Source organism: Athene cunicularia (assembly GCF_003259725.1).
Source record: "Athene cunicularia isolate RWA chromosome 2 unlocalized genomic scaffold, athCun1 chr2_part1, whole genome shotgun sequence".
Lineage (NCBI taxonomy): Eukaryota > Metazoa > Chordata > Aves > Strigiformes > Strigidae > Athene > Athene cunicularia.
Window position 1 is genome coordinate 125,891,777 of NW_020799095.1, and position 23,878 is coordinate 125,915,654.

Sequence of the window (23,878 nt, forward strand, 5' to 3'; positions counted from 1 at the left end):
CTTACTGATGGGGAAAGACTGGTTTGGTTTTTTAAATACCTGAAACCTTGAGGTTTAGCAATAGAAAGTATTATCTGTGTTAGCTGAATCCTGAATTAAACTGGATTTCAGGGAGAATAGTGAAATGAAAAGAATCAATCATTACTCCATTTGTCTGCAACTTGAAAAGTCCTTTTAAATATTATCTTGGCATCTTCATCATTGTGCAATGTTATAAATGTAATAGTTGGGTTTTGCCATCTTTTATAATATTGCTAATTTGAGTGCATTTTGCACTCAAATAGATTCAGTTTAAAATAGAAGTTATGCTTCCTTAGCCTTACAACTACATATAAACAAAGCTGTAACTCAACAGGCTGGGTCTCTTTATCCTGGAAATAAGATGTGACAGAAGTCTATAAAATTATGAATGGCATAGATAAAATTATTAGGAAATTACTTCCTCATAATATGAGTATCAGTCTACCTAAACTGAATTTATCATTGGCAGGTTCAAAATTCAGACATATGTATTTTTTCACATCTGCTTAAACTATAGAACATATTGCCACAGGATATTGTGGACACCAAATGCTTACATGAGTTCAAAAAGAGATTACACCAATTCATGAAAGGAAATCCCTCACAGGCTATTAAACACAAAAATATGGCCTATGGCTCAGAAATTCAATGAGCCACAGATTGCTGGAAGCTAAGAGGGAATATGCTGGGGTTTTGTTGCCATATGTTTGCCCTGCTCTTATTCTCTTCCCTAGGTATCTGTTAATAGCCATAACTGGAGATAGGATATTTTGTAGGGTAACCTTTGATCTGAACCCATGTTGGCAATCCTGTCTTTAAAAGTACATATGCAAGTATAATACAATACAAATTCAAAGAAAATATTAATCGTTTACATATTTCTCCTAGTATAGAACTGGAAAACAAACATGTGACAAGTGCAAGGTCACACTGCTTGGTTATAGATCAAATTTGATATTGTTAAGAGTTTATTAAAAATATATATAATCCATTAAGAACACTATGCTTTATGAAATTAGTATTGGTAATATTGTAATACAGACCTTCCTTTAATCTGAAATGTTTGGCTTTCTTTATATCTAACCATAGCGTATGACATGAACATGGTTTGAGACACAGCTCCCTTAGGAGACTTAGTTTTCACAACTCCACTGGTTCATATTTCCAGCAGCATATATCTCCCGCGCTGTGTCAACCACACTGGCAGCCAAAAGAAATTTACTACAAGTTGATCTATGCAGTTCAGAGATCAGGATTTTCATAAATTTATCTTGGCTGACAACACAGTGCCCAGAGCAGAATCTATGTACTAACTAGAGCCCAAGTACATTACACTAGATATTATATTTGCATCAGGTCCAAGAAGCGTTTACTTGACAATCTACAAACAGCATGGTACAAAGTCGAAGGTTTGGTTTTTTTCTTTTTATTGACTGAAAAACTTGACTAATTTTTTTGAATGCTGGAAAGTTAACAAAAAATTACTGATTTCTTGGCTTTGTTTTCCTGAAAACACAGCTTCATATATATACAAGTTACAAATATTCCCCATTAATGTAAGTGGTAATATGCTCCTTACATTTAAATGTAACTGTACACCAAAAATATCTAGTAATTTTGTAATGGGGTTTCCCTTGTTATTATTTGTTGTATATTCTTTGATGGAAGAACTGTTCTCTGTAGAATTTCAGTATGGTACAGCAGCTGCCTTGGTAAATTTGCTACAGAGGTAAAAAAAAAAAAATAAAAAAAAAATCATGCATTTTACTTTGATTTCTATTTCTCTTGCAGACATGAATATGAAGATAAGAGTATCAAACTACCATTACTGATCTACTATGTTTATCTAAGGAGAACTTAAACGTAGTTTTTGCCAAGTATTTTCTGCCACTGGAAGACAAAGTTTTATGGTCAGATTTTAGGCAGTAATTGGTACATTAAGCATCATGTCTAATGTGCTTGAAATCTAACATCTCAAGAAATCCTTGTTATCCCCAAGAGCTACTTCTAAATCTTGCTATATTTTAAAAAGCTACACTTGTGTAAGTAGGTCAGTCTTAAATTAATCTAGTTAAAAGTAGTGCACTCTCCATTCAAACTGGTTTAAAACTCCCTTAAATAGGCTTAGATGCATTTAGTAATTTCCCAGAAAAAATAACTGCTTTAAACAAGGTTTAAACTAATTTAAGTGCATGTAGCTAGACAAATGTGAAATCAATTGTGATAAATCAGTGCAATTTTTGAAATAGAGGCAAGAGTTTATGTCTTAAGTTAGAGATGTTTATCTTCTAAGGAACAGCAAAAATGTTTTCATACACTCTCAGGTGAAGAAAGGAAATACATAAATTAAGAATCCATAAAGTATATAGTGATATGTTTTAGTAATGGAGTTTGCACTCTATTAGAACATAGTGTATATATCTTCATCCATGATGGACCCTTCCCTGAATGTCTTTCTTTCTGCTCTCTCTGCCATAATTTTTTAGGATTCCATCTGAGAGCTTTCTTATATTTCATAGGAATTATGTTTATAATAAATCATGCAATAATTCCAGGGAAAAGAGATTGGTGGAAAATATGTAAGGCAAAAGTGAAGAACAGACACATCTCAGTCATTATTCCCAAGTGATGGGAAGTCTGTGTTTCATTCAACACACAGGTAGCAGTGAGTATAACTGCAAAATTCATCACAGCCTTTTCTTTCCCTGCCACCATCATCCAAAATGAAACTTCTGAGCATAGTCACTAGTTAAGGAACCTGGCTTTGATGGCTTGGGGTTGCCAGGGAGTATCAGAATGTTATGCAGGTTTGATCCATGAAATGGCCCTTGGGGTTTGCCAACAGAACTAGTCAAGATACAAGTCAACGTTTCTAAAGATGAGGCAGCCTTCTCTGAAGTCACTGTTCAGAAAACTGATTTCAGACTCTTCATCTGTCCCTCTCTTGGGTGTTACTTCATAAATGGTGAAGGATATGAGATTGAGTTAGCTTTTGAAACCGTCTGCTTTTAAATTATTGAGAAAACGACAAACTATAGTGAGAATAGTTCTTGTCTTCTCCAAGGCGTTATAAGGGATTCCTCAAAAAAAAACCAAGCCAAACAAACAAAAAATAAACCAAGAAGATAACACTTCCCCTCCAAAATACAGCAGCTAATGATCCTATAATAACGGACATATAGCTACTTCATCACTTTAGAAGCAGCCCCCACTGTGCAGACTGAATTTAGCAGCTCTTAGATCAAATATTGCCTCCTCTCCTTCTCAAAGTTCGGTTATAGGATCATAGGCAACCTTCAGTCACAGGAATGAGGCAATGAAATAAAATCTAGTAACTACTGTATATAATATATATTTTGACTTCTTTCTAATTTTCATTTTCTGAAGTACACATAGGAAAACTGACCTACTGAATTTTTTTATGTTTTTATTACTATATGCTATTAACTAGGCAGACTTGCAAAGTAAGTCCTTTTCCTGATTGTGTCATTGTAGAAATACACTTTCCATTTTCTCAGTAGTAAACATCTATGTTCAGCAGACATTATTAACAGCTTTCAAAAGACTGTTCCTCAAAGTTAGAACAAAATATGGATAATATAAGTAGAATTTTGACAACACTATCTCTCAAAAAAATATGCACTCTTAACAAGAAGCCATTGTCTTTTCTGGATTTAGATATATTATTCATTGTCCATAATTTTTTCATTCAAAAAATGAGGTGATATATATCACCCAAATGGATTGGAGTCATGGGAACAATAAAATCTCTGCCTAGCCTCAAGACTGATATATTAATATTTCTTCCTTTCCCTTTTTGTTTTCTCCACTTTTTTCTCTTTCCAGTACTTGTTTAAAAGAAAATAAGGATTTAAAGTTCTTAAGTGCTGATTCTTCAAATAGATACTTATGTAACCTGATTTTCATCTCCTGTTTATATTTTGTCTCTTTTTACATCTTTCAGCATACACTTTGTGAAATATTTTCATGTAATATCCATATACTTTCTCATTTGTTATACCTGAGCAGTGTTTCACCTTTAATGTTTGTTTTCTCCATTCTTTTCTTGTACCATAGTTACCAGAATGATCCAAGTTATAACTGAGGCTACCTAGGAGCACAAGGTACTTCATAAGATGCATAAAGAAACCATCCTGTCCCAAATAATCTACAAACGTAAGGCTGTCATCTCACACTGAAACTTGGATAGGCAGACCATAAAGGAAACGGGGTCTACTCTAGGTGAGAAGGTCCATACCCACAGTACAACTTGAAAAGTAGATGCCCTAAAAGAACAAGTGGAACATGAAAGCTGACTGGAGGAAGGCTCCAGTCCAATGCATACAAACACTTTGTCCAAAGTACTGGAAGGCTACCATTTCCATACCTTGCAAAAAACCCTCAAACACCTTTTATCCTACAGTATACCCCTCCTTCCCTAGTAAATGAAATTCTATCCTTGTTTCCATTGCTCCTCTGTGATGGCAAGATTCTTGTCCTTCTACCTGGCCAATACTTCTGGCATCACCTGCACCACTACAGAAGGAAATTTTGAGAAGAGACCTCTACAGCTTAGCTGGAGCTAAGGTACCAGCTGTACTTTACTTACAGAGTATTAAGAAAGCAAAGAAATACATTATTTTAGAGAGCCTGTAAGTGTTAAATTTAATGACAGGAGGTTTCTTCCGGAGCGATGGGCCCATTAGTCTTTACTCCTACAAGAGCCTTATTCATTCTTCAGAATGAGGGAGGAGTCAAAGCACAGATGTCTTCCCCAGAACAGGATTGATAAGATAGGTCTGCGATCCACAAAAACATACCACTGGAGTCAGAACAAAGTGCATCACTGCACTGTGCAGATTATGTATTTCTACTGGAATTGTCCTTTCAGACCACAACATTATTAAAACCAAGCAAAACACATGAAAATCAAGCAAACATGATAAGAAACCCAAACCTAAAATATGAAGACACTGCAATTAACTAGTCAAGATAAATTACGTTAGGAGTTACCTATATTCAGAATACTGAATATGATTCCTCATTTGGAATGAAAATTATTTTTAAAAGGACAACAGTTTATGAAAGCATTTCAAGAAGTTGCTTGCCTTTTCTGAGGTAGTCAGTATTCAAATTATTTTCATTAGAACAGTACAAGGGGGAGAATGAGGCTAGTACTTTTCAAGAGGTTCTTATTTTGCATTTTTGCTCCTAAATAACCAAGTTGGTCCATGTTTTGAAGTCACTCTGGGATAAAAGAATAGGAATCAGAGAAAATCAGTCCTTTGAGGTGAGAGTTAATTTAATAATAAAAATAAATCACCAAATCTTCTTCCTCTTCTATTGGATTTCACATAACACTACATGAAGATGACTATTGGACTACTGGAGCAATGAACCTTAAAAAAAATGACACTCACCTGGGAAAAATGACTCATAGCTAAGATCATAAATATATTTTTCAACCTTCTGCTTTTCAGTGCTCTGAGACTGAGCTCAAGATGATAGAGAGCCTAAGAGAGCTGTAAGTCTTTTCTTGCTGTCAATCCCAAATGGCATGCTTGTCTTCTTTTTCCACCCATAAATGTATTCCAGTCACCAAAAAAAAAATCTGGGTGCTCCTTCAGGATTCCTAGACATAAGCTACTCATCGACAGAACTTGCTCCCTGATAACTGGAAGTCACCAGTCGGACAAATAAGCACTCTGCATATACAGATCAACTGCACATACATGGCTATTTCTAGAGTTACAGTGACATAAGGCTTTTATCTGGACAATAGCTATGACCTAAGATCCATGGTTCATACCATCTCAAAAATGAAACTAAGACTTGCCAAAATTCTAAAAAACATTGGATTTGTAAAATATTTATTCTAATTGTCATGTATTTTGCACAAATCTTCCAGTCATAAAATATCCTGGGTTTTCTACCTTGACTATTCCATTCTAAGAATATGTCTCCCTCAAAAAGGTGTATATGAGCACACCAAAGTACATAATTTATTAAATTTGCAGACTAAAGTTCCAGTGATACCTATTAAACCTTCATTAAACTGGGACAATAGCAAAACTTTTTTATTATAAAAGTTCAATGTTCTACGAAACATAAAAGCATATTTTTAGTGATAGTATCATTTTACTTTCACTTGCTTTTTTTTTTTCTTCAAAATATCTGAAAATTCATTAATACAAGAAATAGCTTTTGAAAACTGCTCTACAAAATCAACCACAAAAAGGCATATAAAGGTGAGTGCCCTTTTCACTCTGAAAATTATTTATGTTAAAGGAGAAGGACATAGCCAGAAGTTTGCACGCTTTCATACAGACTAAAAAGTATCCCTGTGTGGAACTGCTCCAAAAGAGTTATTGCATTTTAAATTGACACCTTGACTTCAACGTACACATGCCTGTAGATTTTCCTGAGTGCCTGAAGTAATAGCTCTAAAACCACAGAACATTAAGTTCAGTGTTGGCATCCAACTGAGGCCTATAAAAACACCTTAATTTAGCCTCACAGTGCTGTGACTGGCTATATACCTGAACTGCACTAACAGAAGATTCCCACTGTTGTTTCTTTGAGCTAAACTTGTGAAGAGGGCAAATATGAGCAGTGCAATACAGAGATATTGCTCCAGTCAGAACCTAGAGATTGGTCCACAAGAAATAAGCTACTTGAACTCATTCTACTAGTAAGGGCTTACACAGTGCAGCACACTTCTCTTCCTTCACTGACACTGGCACAACAGAAGTATTGCACCATTAGAACAGTCACAATACTGTATTTATACTCCTGAAATATTAATTCAAAGCTCTGTTGCAAACTCCAGGATACGTAAAAAGTTCTGAATTTTACTTGGAAGATCTCAGGTGAGAAGGGGAAGGAAAAGAATAAGATAAAGCTTCTCATTGTTCGAAGTTCAGCATAACATTGAAATACAACAGTTCTGCACTTTTTGTCATCTTTTATATGCTAGAAACATCCTCTTTGTGCATCAGTGTATCCTCCTTTGTACATCACTGTTTCCTGAAGAGACTCTCTCAAACTCTATGTAACTGGTTTAGAGAGATCTACTAGGACAACTGAGGCTGCTTGGAACCAAACCTGTGAAAGCATCAAAGCATCAGACACAGAATATATCTACACAAAACTCTTCTTTGATATGTTTTGAGGAGATGCAAAGGCTAGCTTAAATTAGGTTCCCTAGATAATGACAGTAATTTAGCCACATTAATTTAGAGCTCGGCAGGGGTCAGATTAGAGTTCTGTGAAAAGTAGCTTTAAAGAGTACTTTTAAGCTTGATTTGGTAAATTTTAGGTATGTCAACTGCACTATGCAGTCACTTATTTGACTATGGGGAACATACAACTTAAGAAAACTATTGTTGGAATTAACAACTGCAGAAAGAGTTCAAAAGTTATTGTGAAACACTCTGTTCTTGGAATGGCACCTTTCTTTAAGAGATTACTTTAACTGCTGCCACTGTATTACCAGAAAGAAAAACTGGAGAACACTAGGCTTCATGTACACTGGTATCCGCTGCATTGGTAGGTAGTCTCAATTGTTCTTAACCTCTCTTACACCACTACTAAAAAACATTCCACATTTTCCCTAAACCTAAGTAAGATCTATACATTGCAAACAATTTCAAAATGAAAGTAGTTTATGTAAACATTCAACAGTACAATGTTTGAATTAACACAAAGGTTCCTCGCAAAAATTCAATGTTTTTCAAGAGAAACAGGTTTTCATACTGCAACTTACATTTAGACAGAAAGTTTTCTGCCTCAGATTCTAATAGACCAATCAACTGAATATATTTCTAAACTAATGTGAACTTAGGAAACAATGCTATATGACTTTAGGGATAGAGAAGCATGGAAATAGTTTTGTTAGCTGAAAATTCATGCCATTTGTTTATTTTGTTTAAACTGAAATCTTCTCTTACCATCATGATTGGGATTTCCCAAAGTCCATGGCTCATCTGAGTCAAAATGAGTGTCTCCCCCAATTCCTGGCCCAGGGAAATATGCATGAGCCAAAAATCCTCCCTCCCCATCAAAGGGAGAACTGTCTCCATGAAAACCTGATGCAAAAATGATTGTAATATCCACGTCCCTCTTGCCATTTTCTAATTCAATATAAGGAACTTCTTCAAATGTTAGAGGAGTTACATTCTGCCACACATCGAAGGCACGGCGAATGGCTTTACGAGTTTCAGCATCCCCTACTTTTGGAGTGACGTTCTTTATGCTGAAAGAAACAGAGAAACGTTAGATTACATTTGAGAGTGGTAAGTGACACTTTTTACCTCAATTTTCCCCTAATTATTAAAAGCACTGTGCTTTTAATAAAACATGCTAGTCTGGCATTATATCCTTTAAGGGGAGTATTTTTAAACAAGTTGGTGTCAACCTGTGTAGCCCTTTATGCTAGAGCTTATTATATGTCAGCTAGGTTACTCAGCAGTCCAAAAAATCTCATTTTTAGAAGATTAAAAACGTTTTAAAATGAAAAAAATCTTAACAGTGGGATAACCAGAGTAATCAACCTCTGACTGTTTACTTCCTGGACCACAATTAGAATCCATCACAGCTAAAGAACGGGATGTAATTTCTGATCAAAAGAAAAATGTTTCCAGTTAAATGAAATTTTAACTTCTTAGTGAGCCCATTAACAATAGCAGAGCTCCATACTGTGACAACCAACGAGTATCACAAAGCCTTAAAAACAGTTCTTGTTGCATTTGTAACTGGACAGATAATTCCTTATCACAAACAAAGCCTTTTTATTTCAATACAGGCTAAGATGTCCTTTTATGATCTGATTACTTCTATAAATCTTGCATAAAACTGTAGAATTCCTCAGAGAAATAATTTTATAGAAGACAATTATGTGCTAATTCAGAAATATATATTTAAACAGAAATTTCAATCTTCACTACTTCAAATGACACATATAAGAGAAAGGCAAAAAAAGCCATCAGAATTACAGTTGAGCTCAGTCACAGTTACTAGCACATTATAGTGGAATAATCTTTAAAAAGATTTAAAAATCTTTAAAGAAATCTTTATTTATTTTTTTTTTTATCAGTGATTTCAAGAAAAGAATGGCACTACTTAATTTCAGAGCAATTCAATTTCCTCCATCATTTTTACCCAATTCTTATGGCCATCAAAAACTGTTAAGTTTGTGTCTGTTCTGGAACTGCTTCAATAAAATGTTCTTTGTTAATTTGACACGTGCTTGACTGAACGTCCAGCATAAATTCTGGAAATTACACAGTTGTGGAGTATATATAAGATTTATGTAAGTTTACACAGCATGGCGTGTTAATGGATAATAAAGATTTTTTCATTCATAAACCTGGAGTGGTTGATTTGATTGGTGCATTAAATTTGTTTGATTATATTGTAAGCTTATATAAATGGAAAGAAATCCTTCAAGTCTAATTTTATAGATTTGATGTCTACATATATACTGTTTTGTTCATAGGTTCATATAGTAAATATAGTTACCTATTTTGACTTCCACTCAGAATATTCCTGTATTGAGTCCAATAATGCTAGTCTAACCAAAACATTATTTCTTTGTACCTAGCATGTATGTTCCAAAGAGATATCAAGACAGATTAGAAGATAGCATGCTGTAGAGAATCCACTGATCCCCTTGATCTTTTGTTGCAAAGATGATTTAACCAGTTATTGCATACTTGTGATTATTCTCTTGTCTGGCTTCTAACATTGGTTCTTGTTCTGCCTTTCTTTTTCACATACATGAGCTTTAAGAACATTTTTTCCTCCTAAAGAAAGATATTTAAAAGACACATTTGCACTGCAAAGTCATTACCTTTTTGTTGTCTCTCTGAAATTAAAAGTTTGAACTCTTTACATCTCTTATTATAAGACATTTTCTCCAGTTTATTAAATATTTTCTGTGATTTTTATTGAACTCACTCCAATTTTACAATGTTCAGTTAACACTGACTCTGTCAGAACTACAAAGTACTACTGTACTGATACTGTACTGTACTGTACTGTACTGTACTGTCAGAGAGAAACAGTCCTCTGATGTGTAGGCATATTCTTACTCTATACATTGTAAATATCATGTGATTCAAATTGCTTTGCATGATGCCCTAATTTTATGATCAGTGGTGTGCTGATTTTCAGGTGATTAAAGAAAATATTGGATGCACTGGATCAAATAGTAGTCCCTGCAGAATCCCTCTCTGAAAACTCTGTGAATTACTTTTTTGAGATGCGTTAGTTAGCACATTTTTAAACTATTCATCCTCTGTCCCTTGAAAATGACAACCAGAGTTTCATGTGGCACTAAATCAAAACACCTCACAAAGGTACACTTACACTGCCACTACTAAAAACTTAACAACAGTTAACCTGCTGCTACCCTAAGAATAGCACTTACAAAGCTGATGAATTTTCTCATAGTCAGTCCTGCAGTGTGCTCTCTAAAGCACATAAATTTTCTCAAGCACAGCTCATTAAAGGATCAGAGCCTCTGTTATTTGCTATGTATAATGAATACAGCAAGTGAATCAACAGCTTTCATAGGAAATAGAATATGTCTAGTAAAACTGATATTTTGATGTAAGAAAAGTTCATTTGAAAGACAGTTTGGGTTTTTTATTGTTTTGTATTTAAGAGACTTAGTAATGGGTCAAAATCACACTTTGGGGTTATGTAAATAAAGCAAAAGGATGTTTTATACTTTTACATATGATATGAGGAAGTGGATAAAAATGGATTGTGTGGAATCTGATTTATTTCTTGGTCTAAAAGGGTTTGACTCATGTTTTAAACCTTATCACTTTATATTTTCTTGCTTTTTCAGTGCACAGAATTAAGTTTTAGTCATTGATTACAAATGAAAAATTGAGCCATTGTGCTAGTTTCACACACATTAGCTAGGAGTGATTACCTATGATGGGAGACCTTTTCCAGGGAATTTAGCTATTGAATTACTTTTGAAACAGCATCCTACATCTCAGGATTCATTGTCAAGAAGAATAATTTTTCAAAGCATACATTCTGTATTAAAACAAGACAGATTTCTGACTTCCAAAACAACCTTCTGGAGAGGGTGAGATTATACTGAAAAATGTAGCTTCTAAAAGAAATTAAATAAATCAGTAGTTATTCCAATATAAGAGTATTTCCAGAAAATTATTGTCCCGTTTTAATGTGTTTAATACAAGCTATGTTCAGTCCCAAAAGGGCAAATTCCAATACTGTGTGTAACACAGATAATGAAGTTGTCTAGCTGGGAACTTTGCTTAGAATGATTCACCAGTGTGGACATATGAAATCCAAGTTATTTAACATTTCTTTCATGGTGTCAACCATATAACCTCTGAAGGGAATGTACAGTAAAATCAATCCATATAATATATCTACTACTAGAGATTCTAAGACTCATCTCTTAAATGTCTTCAGTTTAGACATATCATGGCAATAGCAAACAAATTCTTATATGAACCCTTTTCCTATTACATTTGGCTCTACATCTTAAAGCTAGCAGTCACCTGAAACAGTGGTAAATGTCAGTGGTAACCCAAAAATGAGGAACTGGATATCTTATACTCAACATGTCCAGATAATGGAGCTCAAATAAAAATAAGTAGAGGACATGTCAACTCAGAACCACTCCTATTGCAATGTGTCAGCATAGTAAGACAAAGGCCATCACAATAAGGAAACAATATTTCCTAAGTATTATTTTCCTGGCCTCCAAGTCTAGTGATCATTTCACAGAAAAGGCGTTCAAATGAAAGACCCAATCCTGACCTTGGCCAGATCAGCAGTGAAAGAGGCTGAAGAACATACTCACAATTCCTTCAAAAGGGAAAATATTTTAGTGAGCAAAAGATGATCTATAAGATGAAACATTTAATTCGATGTCATTTTTTAAAAACTAGTAAAATGAGTAATGATTTGTATAAATTTTGCAAGCTGTTTTTCTTAGACAACCACAGCCATGTATCAATTGAATATTTTGTGGTTATTATTGCTGTTTGATGCAAATATGGTTGTCAACCTGACAACTGCTTTAGGCTCTTAAATCCATGTCTTGCACAAGAAGAGTAAGATTTCACTAGTGATATGCACTTTTCACATGGCTTTACTATTTCTACAGATGTCTGAAGGGTCTCGTTTTGGAGACTGTTACGAAATTCTGAGTCCTATTGATTTTGGAAAAGCTTTTGGTTTACCCTTCCCTCCACCTCCTTCCCCAAAATATCTTCAAAAATTATCCATGTTTCAGTGACACATTTTTGGCTGCAACAGCTTCAGGAGCCTTACAAGGTGTTGGGATATACCTCACTTGGCTATGAAAAATCAGTCATCTGAAATTTAAATTCAGTACATTAAGTAGCACATATTTGCCATTAAATTTCGCTATTTCCTTTTTAATTCCTGAGCTGTTATTAGAACAGTTTGTTATATTTTTCACAGAAATTGGTTCAATTCCGTATATAAAATCAACTCTTCTGACCCAAGTTAGACCCAAGAGGCAGTTCAGCAAAGGCTAGACAAAGCTCAAAATGCATAAAGCTTATTATTACTGCTTACCTTAGCAGTAATGGCCTCCATAAGAGTTGTAATAACTCAGTGATAGACTTCTTCATGGCCTGTAGACTTTGATACTTCTATTCTCCACTGCATATAATAAATAGTGTTTTTAAATTGGTTCTATGCTCATTTGTGCATTAAATCCAGAGTACAAGATTAACAATATCTTACTACCCTGTTGCGCTGATTAGACTGGAGACTAATGAGTGCTTTTAGAATTTTAATGATAATTTATGCAATGGTAATTATAATGATGCAAGATGATTTTTATTTTTTTTTTTAAGAACATAGATATATCAATTAAATATAAATGGGGAAAATATTTCTACAATGCCATTTCTCTCAAACATTCCAAGATTTTCTTGGAGCAAAGTCACAAATTGGAAACCCCGTTCTCGAGAAAGAAAGGACATGGAAGATAAAAGACCAGGAAACTCAACTGAGTAGGTAGAAAGATTAAGTCAGTAATCTGTCTGAAGTAAGCCAATTATAGATCTGTATTTGATATGAAACACTAAAGATTAAAATGAATTGAAACATAGCTTAAATTTTAATAACTATTTGAAACTGCATTCTCATTGTCATTGCTATATATCAAACCTAAAATTAAGATTTTTTTTTCTCTTTTTTTTTTTTTTTTTTTTTTTTTTTTTTTTTTTCTTTTTTTAATCCCACTGTTACTTTCATTGAAATTAATAGATTACTTCTGGTCAAAGGTATATTTCATTTAGCACCATCATTTCTCTAGAGATTCTTTCTATCAAGTTGCTTCATTAATCTCTCACTGATGTGTGTTTTCTTAGCTTCAACTCCTTTCCAGTCTCACTTTGCTAACACTTTGTAGCTATAACCTAAGAATGTTTCTCATGTAAAATGTGGTCTCAGTTCATATAGCTCCTGTTCCAGTTGATTAAACCCAAGTCAGAACTATTGCTTTTGATTTTCTTGTTCTGTGATCACACTGAAAGTCAACCTGCTGCTGCCATGTTGGAAATAATTTATAATTATCCTGCTTCTTCGCTTTCAGCGACAATATTCTCCCCATAATTCATTAAAAGAAGATGAAAAGTGACAAAAATTAGCTTTCCAAGATACAAAACCAAGATTAACAAAATACTTGACAGATAAATGCTTTTATATATATATATATATATATATTTTCTATAATTCATAATTTACAACTAATTTAAAATTAGTAAAATACAACATAAATATTTACAATTACAGAATATTTATATTCAAATATTTAATTATTTCAGGACTGATGAAGTAGGTAAATTCTAAAGAAATGAGAACTGATATCCTTCAATATTAAAATTTTACATAAAGAAGACTGATACCAAAACTACATATAGTGAAGAACATTTTTCTGTTAATTACACTGTGGGAGAACTAATTGGCTTCACTGATTGTTCCATAGTAATCCTCTCTCACAATTACAGCTATCTAGACTTTTTCATTGCATAAATCTTAGAATCACCACAGTAATTTAATCCCCTTTTATTAGGTGTATTTTACATGTCCTCCCCCCTTCTGTTCAAAGGTTAGAAATGCTAAAGAAATAGTGAAGAAAAGGGCAAGCATTATCTTTATTAAATTGGTCTTTGGGAAAGCACCAAGCTTTAACACAAGGATAAATATGCTTAAATCAACAGTCAGAAACTGAAGGATTCTATTTTATTCAGATTCTTAAAAATTGAACTAGCATTAATAGCTCTAGCAGATACCAGGTAGATAGATACTGGAAACTTTCCTGTGTATAATCAGGTTAACTAGAATTGCATTTTTTATATTATTTCTGATGGAAAGCTGGTAGGACATGCAATTATAATGACAAAAGAATGTTTAACAGAGCCTTAATTAGCATCTAACTGAGCATCCATACTTACTACAAAAAGCTAATGTTTAGTGCCAGGAATCATAGCATCCCCATCTCTTTAGTCCTTAAGGAGAGAGATAGACATTTTGACAGAGATTCATAAGTGTTTTTGTAAACAGCCCCTTAAAAAAAAATCCGTTAATAGGTTTCATAGATTTCTTCTCTGTCTCTATATAATGTTCAGAGATGTTGCATAACCTGATATAGTCTAAAACATTAAAGAAGAATCAAGACTATATTATTAAGAACTTTGCAGTTTGTTCTGTAACGGGGATATAATTTTCATGTACTTCAGATTTTCTTCTTCACTCTTCACTTGTATGCTCTTCTGGCTCATAAAAAGGATCAAACAATCGCTTTCTGTTTCTTTGTAAAAGACATGTCAGTATATAACATAAGTACTAATAATGTTTAGAATGTATACTGACATCAAATATACCAGACAGAAAAGATACAGTAAGTAATATTGTTGTGTAATTTAATTAGAAACAGAAATTCTAACAAACACTCTAATCACCGGTTCAAATAAGCAGAAAGCTGCATTCCCTGTGGGAGAGAAAGTATAATTAATGCATCACAATGCCCATTCCATGCTGATGTTCCCAATACTGTAAATCTGCATTTTGACAGTCTGCATATACATTATTCTGTAGGAGTAATTATAACCTAAGTCCAAAGTGTACTATGTAGCCAAAAAGGACATAATTAATGTAAATTATAATAGTAAGTCACTACCTCTGAAGCTCCAATTTGAAATTTTGGGGAACTGTTTCAGCTTGAGAAATTATAAATTGAAAATATGGAAATGTAAAAATAATAAGTTTCATGTTTTGATCCTCTTAGCCATGATTACAGGGACAATCTAAGAGGAAATATAGTCTGAACAACATTAATTACTTTAAATTTAACAGGCGCCAGGAGCAACTCTTGGGGAAAAAAATAAGTGACAGACAGAAAATTCTAGAGTGAAAATATAAGTAGACATAGTTTAAAATGCATTTATATGTGATCTCAATTCTATCATTCCATTAATAATGTCTTGATGTTTTGCCTGAAGTGATAATTATTTAATTTAAATAGAGCATCTGAGGATATATTCTAAGACCAAGTAGCCAGACAGATAGCAAGCGGTAAATATAGCTTTTGATCTCTTTCAAAGGGGTCCCCTCAGCACTGGAACTGCACCTGTTTTCACTGAGTCCAACAAGAGTTTACACTTTTACAGTATTATATTAAATATTTTCTTGAAATAAGCAACTTCTTGAAAGAAGCAAATTTGAAAAGCTTGTCTTGCTCTACTCCAATCAAAATCCTTGGCAAAACAGCCCCTCCAAAATTTTAGGAAAACCCATTAACTGCTGTTAAGGTCCATGTTCTGCTCATCTCTTGGTCTCTTTTTAACATGATGGGTACTTTTTTTTTTTTGCTATTACTCTGCCTGTTCAGAAAAGCTGGTGAGTGCAGTCCTGTGATAACTGTAATGGATGGTATCTTTTTTTTGTTTATTTTGTGGTTCTGTTCTGTTGGTGGGAGGGAAGGTTGGTCTTGGGGGTGTTTTTTGTGGGATTTTGGTTTTGTTTTCCAGAAAAGTGGAAGAGATAGCAGACACTGAGATGAGGGAGAAATCTCTCCCTCTTTGTAGGAATTACTAAGCTTGCTTAGCAGGCACACTTCATATTACAAGGTTCAACTGTCCAGGAAGACACAGAACGCAGCTGGAAACCTGAAGGTTATAAAGAGACTGAGAAGAATGGAGCAGACAAGTGATGCTAGAGATATGATCAAAAGTTTAGGGAACAAAGCAACTTCAAATGTCATTCAGTTAACTGGTATTAAGCCTGTAAGCAGGGAATTGCTGGGTGAGAAGTGTGTAAAGAATTTTATTTCTTTTTTTTGTTGTTGTTCTTATTTGCTTTGAGTTATGTTTTAATTCAGAAATATTAATATTGCATTATTTATTCTAATAAAATTTGGATCTTCTACTTGAAATATCTTTTGGTCATAATTCACTACCAAAACAATAGGCACATTCACTTCAAAGCTCTGGTTGACTGGAGGTCTTGTCAAAGTGAGAGAGTGAACATTTTACAAGGGGGAAGGCAGGAGGTAAAGAATTGCTATAAATTCTTAAAAGTGAGAAAGATTATAGGTAGTTGCTACATGGTTTAATAGTGGGGACCCTCATTTGTTGTTATGATTAATGCCTTGGGTGACAGTACAGAAGACATACAAGTGGTAGGATTTAGACTGTTGTAAAAAATCCTATAAGGAAGTAGAGAATCAGACTCTGTACAAATCAGAGCAATAGAAAACCACACACATCTGTAGGTGACCGTGCATACCTTGTCATATGTGTGCACACACACTACATTAAAAATTTTAAAATGCATATCAATGTGAGGTGCTGTAGATGGGCATTCTAACCAACTGCACTACATTTATGTTAACAATAAAGGACTCCAGTCAACGCAAGATACTAATCTCAAGGCAGACAGTCTGTCTCTATTGCTTGAACTTATATCAGTGTGTAACGTCTTAAAATAGAATTCCCCAATTCAGACATAAGACATAGTATTGACACAGAGTTACTAATAAAATTATCTTTTCACTTGTGCTATGAAGAACAGTCTATATGACCATTAGATGTTATGAATTTAAATACTTATATGGGTTCATGAATAATGACATCAGTTAATGAATTTGAAAACTGTTTTATCCCTCAGAACTTACCCTTGTTACATATTACAGGAATCTCGATGAGGCTGTGTAAATTTTCAAACAGGCTGTATTGGAATCCTTGGTTTGCTGACAAATTATGGATTTTGTGTTATATACATGACACTTTGGTTGACAGAGCTCTAACAAGTACATAGTTTTAATCTAACTTTCCCTGCAAAGGTCAGTTTTGACAGTAGGCAACATATATGCCAGACTCAAGAGTTATACAGATGTACACCCCCACACATACCCCTATGCCCATCATCATGTAGGCAGGAAATGTTTGGGTCAGTGACTCACCAAATAATAATTTAATTCAGTTGCACCTAGAATAGACCTGTAGGAATGTACATTTTGCAGAGATTGACTCCTTCCAATAGCCTATTTTACATACTTAAATTTGAGATCTGTTTCATTACAGCGTTCCTAGTTTCAGAGCAATGTTCCCTGAGAAGCTGCCAAGAGGGTTGAAAGATAAGGTTAAGGACATATTTGGTGTTAAATCAATGCTGAAGCTTCAGAGAATTTACTGGTTACTAAATGCATGCAATTTTAATCCAAGAAATTAATATGGTTATTGTGTAGCACATAGATACTTATCCAAGAGGTATCCAAATTAGCATTTTTGTATCATATATTAATAATAAACTTCTAAAAATATTGAAAACTACTTCAGAAGTTTATATTTATTTTAAATTAGAAGTCAGCACTACTAGTGACATTTATGTATCTAGATGAATATCTCTGGTACCTGTAAGTGATATGTTTGTGTTGCCATTTCTGTCCTGTTAATGCGTAGCGTTTCCGACGAATGTTAAATTTGGAGCTGCCTCTTGTTTGGTCAGGCACACCACATCGAGGCTTCTTCATCCAGCTGCAAGAAAGAGCACCACATAGTTAGAGCAACATGAAAGGGAAGTCATAACCATTGCATACTTTTTTGAAGTTACGGTACGATCAATTTTGTGTCTACATGTAACAATGACTAACAAAAGGAAGAGTTATCAGATGTATAGTTTGCGGAACTTCATTGCAACCCATGACATTCAGAAACCAACTTCTTTTTCCTAGTTATTTTTCCTAGTTTTCTTTTGCTACAACCTCTGAACAAGACTTCACAACTGGACAAGTCTTTCACAGTGAATAATATATTTTGATTGATTCAAGGTAATTGTGATCTGTATTACTAGCTTGCTTGGTGAAGGTGAAGTTAAAGTATATACACAAAGATTTGGTGAAAACATTAGTTCCTAATTATTTTTTGTATTCTGTGATTCTCCTCTTTTGTCACATTGTCACGATATTTAAACAAGCCTTGAGTTCTTTTAATCAAAGAGCCCAGCAAACTGTCAGATTATTTTTTTTTAATTCAAGATACTGAAACTGCTAACTTTATGATACTATTTAGTTCTTCCACCTGGCTCTCTTTCCACACAGTGAAGAGTATCTCCTTTCAACTGTAAACTTGTAGTGGAGACATTTAACTCAAGAATTCTGCTTAAGAATATTTAATGGTCTGAATAAAATCAGACTGAAAAGGTCTAAATCACAAACAACAAAAATGACCATTGCAGCATCACCACACTTTCCATAGACGTGCTCAATTTTTAGTGGCCTACAGTATTTCCATGTTTTCCAATATTTCAAAAACTTTAAAACTGACATCATTCCAAATATGTCAAAATTAAGATAATATCTAAATCAAAAGCATGAATTCAACAGCAGTATCATTGAACTGTTTCTCACTTGTAGTGTAAGAGATTATTTAGTCTGAGTAAAAGCAAACAAAACTAGGCTGAAATTATTTTATATGAGCTGCAGAATAATTTATCAACAGGAAGACAGTAAGATTAAAGACATTCGCTGAATAAGTAAAAGACAAATCTCCTCTGTTATTTTTCCAGTTCATTTGACTTTATTTCTATCATGCCAAAAAAATTACTGATGTAAAAGCTGTAGTTATCCAATGGTATTTACCACAAGAGTAGTCATACCCTGTATTCAGTCTTGCATGAATGAATTTCTGTCCATTAAACTGGCCTTTAAGCATTGTTTCATAAATAAATATACACACAGATGTTGTAGGTATGTATGACTGGATGACAGAAAAGTCATATGAAATGTCATCTGAGAATGTAGACTCCTTTTAATACATGCACTGGATTAGAAACTCAAGAAAACAACCAGCCAACCATCTTTCATCTCTTCCAGTAGATATTCTTAGTTCAGTATATGCAAAATGAAGAAAACCATCTTGTTTTGTCCAAAATAAAACATGGAATATTTGCAGTGCAAAGGAGTAGAGTGTGTGTGTGCGTGTGTGTGTGTGTGTGTGTGTGTGTGTGTGTGTGGTGTGTGTATAAAAACTCTCTACAATCTAAAGAAATAATTGATTTTTCAGTTCTGTACTCAAAGAATGAGATTTGCATTGTAAGTTTCATGCAAGAAAAAACATATTGCATACTGAATGCATTTTTAGAAATGGGCTATTCCCGTCGAAATCAGGCACACATATTTTCGTATGTCCATGTGTAGAGGTTTAAAAACACAGGCAGACTTATAATGCTTCATATATGCTGTAGCTATGGATATATAGCAAACTATTGTTTAAATGCATAAGTAGGAGTTAAGCTCACCAGCCTGTGGTATAATACAACATTTTAGTGATAACACCAAGAAGGCACTGCACCCCACTTGCACTGATAAAGACTACAGAAGTGTCTCCAAAAACTTTGATGAGTGACACATCCATCAAGTAGTACAAGTTGGGAAGCCAAAACTTACGAATTGGACTGTCTGAACTGAAGACACTGAGTTCAGTTACCTGTTTCAAGTAAGAAACACAGAATGATTTGCTCTAATTTCTAGTCAGAATAATTACAAAGTATGAGTGGAACCTAAACCACTATTATTTGTATTTGCAAGGAAGACAGTCTTCCTTCCCTAGTGTCTGCAAAGACAATACTGCAAAATCTATAAAACTTTACCCACCAGTATTTGCTGAAACATCTTGAAACTTTACTTCAGTTTCTTATGTTTTTTTTAAAAGAAGTGTCAATTCAACAAAGTAGATGTTAGCAACTTCTGAGATGAAATATTACTGAAAAGTTTAATTTGCTCTAGTAATAAAATGAAGGAAATAAGCAGATCTGAGTTACAGACCAAAGGGCAGATCTATTCTTAGTAAAATTATATCATATTTACACTTCAGCAAATGAGATTAAAATTGGCTCAGCTCTCAGAAAACTTTTAGACACGTTGTCAGTAATACTTTTTCGCAGTGCATGTTAGATCAGCATGCAGTTACCATGCATTTTAATGACAGGGTATATTTAAATTATGCTGTTGAAACTGCACACACACATTGCAGAAAAAGGCATATAAGTAACAAAAGATCTGTGTCCTCACCTTAAGGTGATATCACTACATCAAAAGAAAGAAGCAAGGAATAAAGCAAAACCAAATAACTATCATATTTTGTTAGAAACAATGTACAAAAATGTCAAGGTCTTGTATAAAATACATAATATATCACTTATAGTCGTGTTGTTTCAAGGGCAATGGATAAATCAATTGAATTAGGCTTCCCCCAAAAAAAGTTTAAATTATTTAGCTTAAGTGATGTAGACCTATCTTAACAACAGAGTTTGCTCATTGGCAAACCAGGGGGAGATAAGTGTAAATATTCCAAGTTGTGAATTTAAAAAAATCCTCTTCAAAGCTGTTATTGAAATAATCTCTCAAGTTATGTCAAAGGTTCAACACTCTTACAGAAAATAATGTTAGCATAAAATATTTTACACTTAAGCTTTAATACAATAAGTTAAGAACACTAGGTAACATGGAATCAAACTTCAACATTTTATTATCTTACTAGAACTACTGACAATCCATTTTTAACAACAACAACAAAAAAAAAAACATAGCCCAAAATAACATATTATGATATTCATGCAGTCACAATTTGTTCTTGCATTGATTTTGAAATGGCATGTACCTATCAAGAACATTATGCTTATATTCTTAATGGTTTGGCTGGTCAGGGAGTGTTACATGTTGTCCTGTTGTCTGGCCCACTAATGTTCTTACCTGAGGATGGGGACGGTGGTTCACAAAATTATCCTCATGTAAAATTTAAGGAAAGATTCAATTTGCAGCTGAAGAGTTGGACTATCACCAAATCTATCACCTAGGTCTTAGCTGAGCTAAGTTTAGTGTCAGAATTTTGAAAAAAAAAAATTACATGGTTAATATTGGAGTTCAGACTTTCTAGCACAGAAATTAGGCAAAACTGCAACAACTTCTGCCATGTAATTTTTCTTTTTTTGATTTGTATTATGTAAAAAATAATATTTTAAACAGTAATTGTTCTCACACTGACTTGAAGAAAGACTCTCAATAGTAACTATTAATGTTCATGACATTTGGGGATACTTAGTATGTAATATGCTCTTCCATCTGGGCAGGAGTTGACAAATAAAACATTAATTTCTATTTTCTTCCAAATATACCTGATTTTAAAATAATATGATCAATTATGATTGAAGTTTAATTTTTTGGAAATAACTGTTTTTCATTTTAAAAAGGTGAATACTCGTAATATTTTAATACCTTGCCTCTCTTTAATCTGTTTGGTTCTGAACTTGTAAAAATGTTTTATGCAACAGCCCCTCAAAATCAATATTTTATCAGTACTCAATAAAGAGGCTTAATTGTGACTAATGTACTCAATATGTAGACTATGTCACATAAAATTCCTCTTTTAGCTCTGTTAGTTTGAATCTTGAGAAGGTATATACGTCAAGAAAATTAAAACAGTTTAGACTAACAGAAAATCTGAAAATATTAAAATAAAAATATGCAGCAGAATTGTAATGATCTTCCAGCAGAGAGTGAGCTGAAGCTGAACTTCTCATAACTCAAGCCAGTTGCCTAACCTTATTTTGTTCTTCGGGGGTTTAGAGGAAGAATCTCTGCTTTCTTAGTTTCTTAAGCTTTTAGAAAAAAACTATTGGTCTAATGTGGAACCAAAACACTAAAAAAATTACCTTTGATTAAATGTCCCCCCAACCCTGGCCCATTTATCCCTAATCAAAACTGCTGCTTAGGCTGTATAATGTTTTTGGTGGTGGTGATTGGGTTTGGGTTTTTTTTTTGGCAGAGTTATAGCAAAAAATAAAAATTAAAGGGAGAGTCCAGCTTGACAGTGCAACCTGACTTAGTGGCTGGAAAAACTATAGACATTTACTTAAGGAAACTACTAAATAGTACCCTTAAACTTCTTGTGAGGATAGACATGTTTTGCAAACATCTTTTCCCCACTGTACTCTGCTATTACAGAACTTTACTGATACTCCTCTAAGTAATAGGGAGCTGTCAGAGAGTGATGTGAGATACTGTATTTCACCCATGTTACTGACAAGGATTTGTCTGCAAGGCTTCTCACTGAATGTTTCCTGATGGTACAAGACCTTATGTATAGCTTTTGTGCAAAAATATTTACTAATAAAATAGACCACTGAGTCAATTTCAACAGCTCAAAAATTTACCGTTCACCCTTACTCTATTACTGATAATTAATATATAAACAGTAGAGATCACATATAAATTCGATTACAGCTTAATTATAAACTTTGAAGTAAACTTGGTTAGAAGTTCATCTGAGCATTAAAATAAGTGCATTTGCCATTTATTTATAAATGATGTCATTAAAATAAAACAAATGTGTTGTTACTTGTATAGATTTAGTCAGCATCCTATACACAACCATCCTGTTTGTAATGTAGCGCTTTAAACTGCAAAACATGTTTTGGAAATAAACTCGTATAGCAGTTTTAAGAAAAGACAACTGGTCTTTTTCTACTTAGTAGGTTTGGTTTAGGGATGTGAAAGACCAGGATGGCAACAGTTGGTCCATTTTCAGAAGTCTCCATTTTAATGAATCATTGACTGTGTTTGGTAATTTATCAATGAATCACAGAAAATACTGTGGCACCCCATGAAAATGTCACTGGGTATTTTCACCAGGTTTGCTATTGTCATGATATTCAGAATGTCCCTCATATTTTTACGCCATTACAGTGATGACTCTTTCTGCCACTCACTCTTCCTTATCCCCAGCAATAAGTATGAATCGTGGTTTTCAAGACACTTGGGAAACAAATTTAAAAATACAGCAAAAGGTAAATGAGTAGTAGGGGGAAGATGAACACTGTACATATTTATGCATACCAAAATACTCATTGAGGGATTATCTTTTTTTTCAGAGCAACAAAATCCCCCCAGGAGACTTTTGATGATCATGCTGCAGGACTTAATTTCTCTGTTAATATCCTGAAAGTTGGTTCCTATCAAGTTACTGCTAAAACTTCTTTTAATTGTTTGTCCTTCTGAAGACGAAGAGGCACATCATAATCTCTCCTCAAGACTGCTAAAGCAGGTAAATCCTCATGCACAAGATGAGAACATATTTTTATGAGGCTCCTGCTGTATTCTTTGTTTTGTAATCCCAGCACTGTTTGTGATCATAACATATTAATCACAGAGAAACAAATGCTAAACTGTCACATATTTCTGACCAGATGAGTATATATACTTCTGTGTAGATGAAAGAGAAAATTATTTTATACATTTACAATTGAACAAAAAATTGGAAAAAAAAACAAA

At 33.8% G+C, this 23,878-nt stretch overlaps 1 protein-coding gene across 1 annotated transcript in view; it reads right to left on the bottom strand.

Moving 5' to 3' along the window:
• The window catches only part of MMP16 (matrix metallopeptidase 16), a 96,372-nt gene that overhangs the window by 70,325 nt on the left and 2,169 nt on the right, over positions 1-23,878 (bottom strand). The window contains exons 2-3 of the mRNA XM_026842371.1: positions 17,964-18,086; positions 7,971-8,275 (exon numbers count right to left, since the gene is read on the bottom strand). Coding sequence (XP_026698172.1) covers positions 7,971-8,275; positions 17,964-18,086 — 428 coding nt within the window. The remainder of the gene's footprint in view (positions 1-7,970; positions 8,276-17,963; positions 18,087-23,878) is intronic.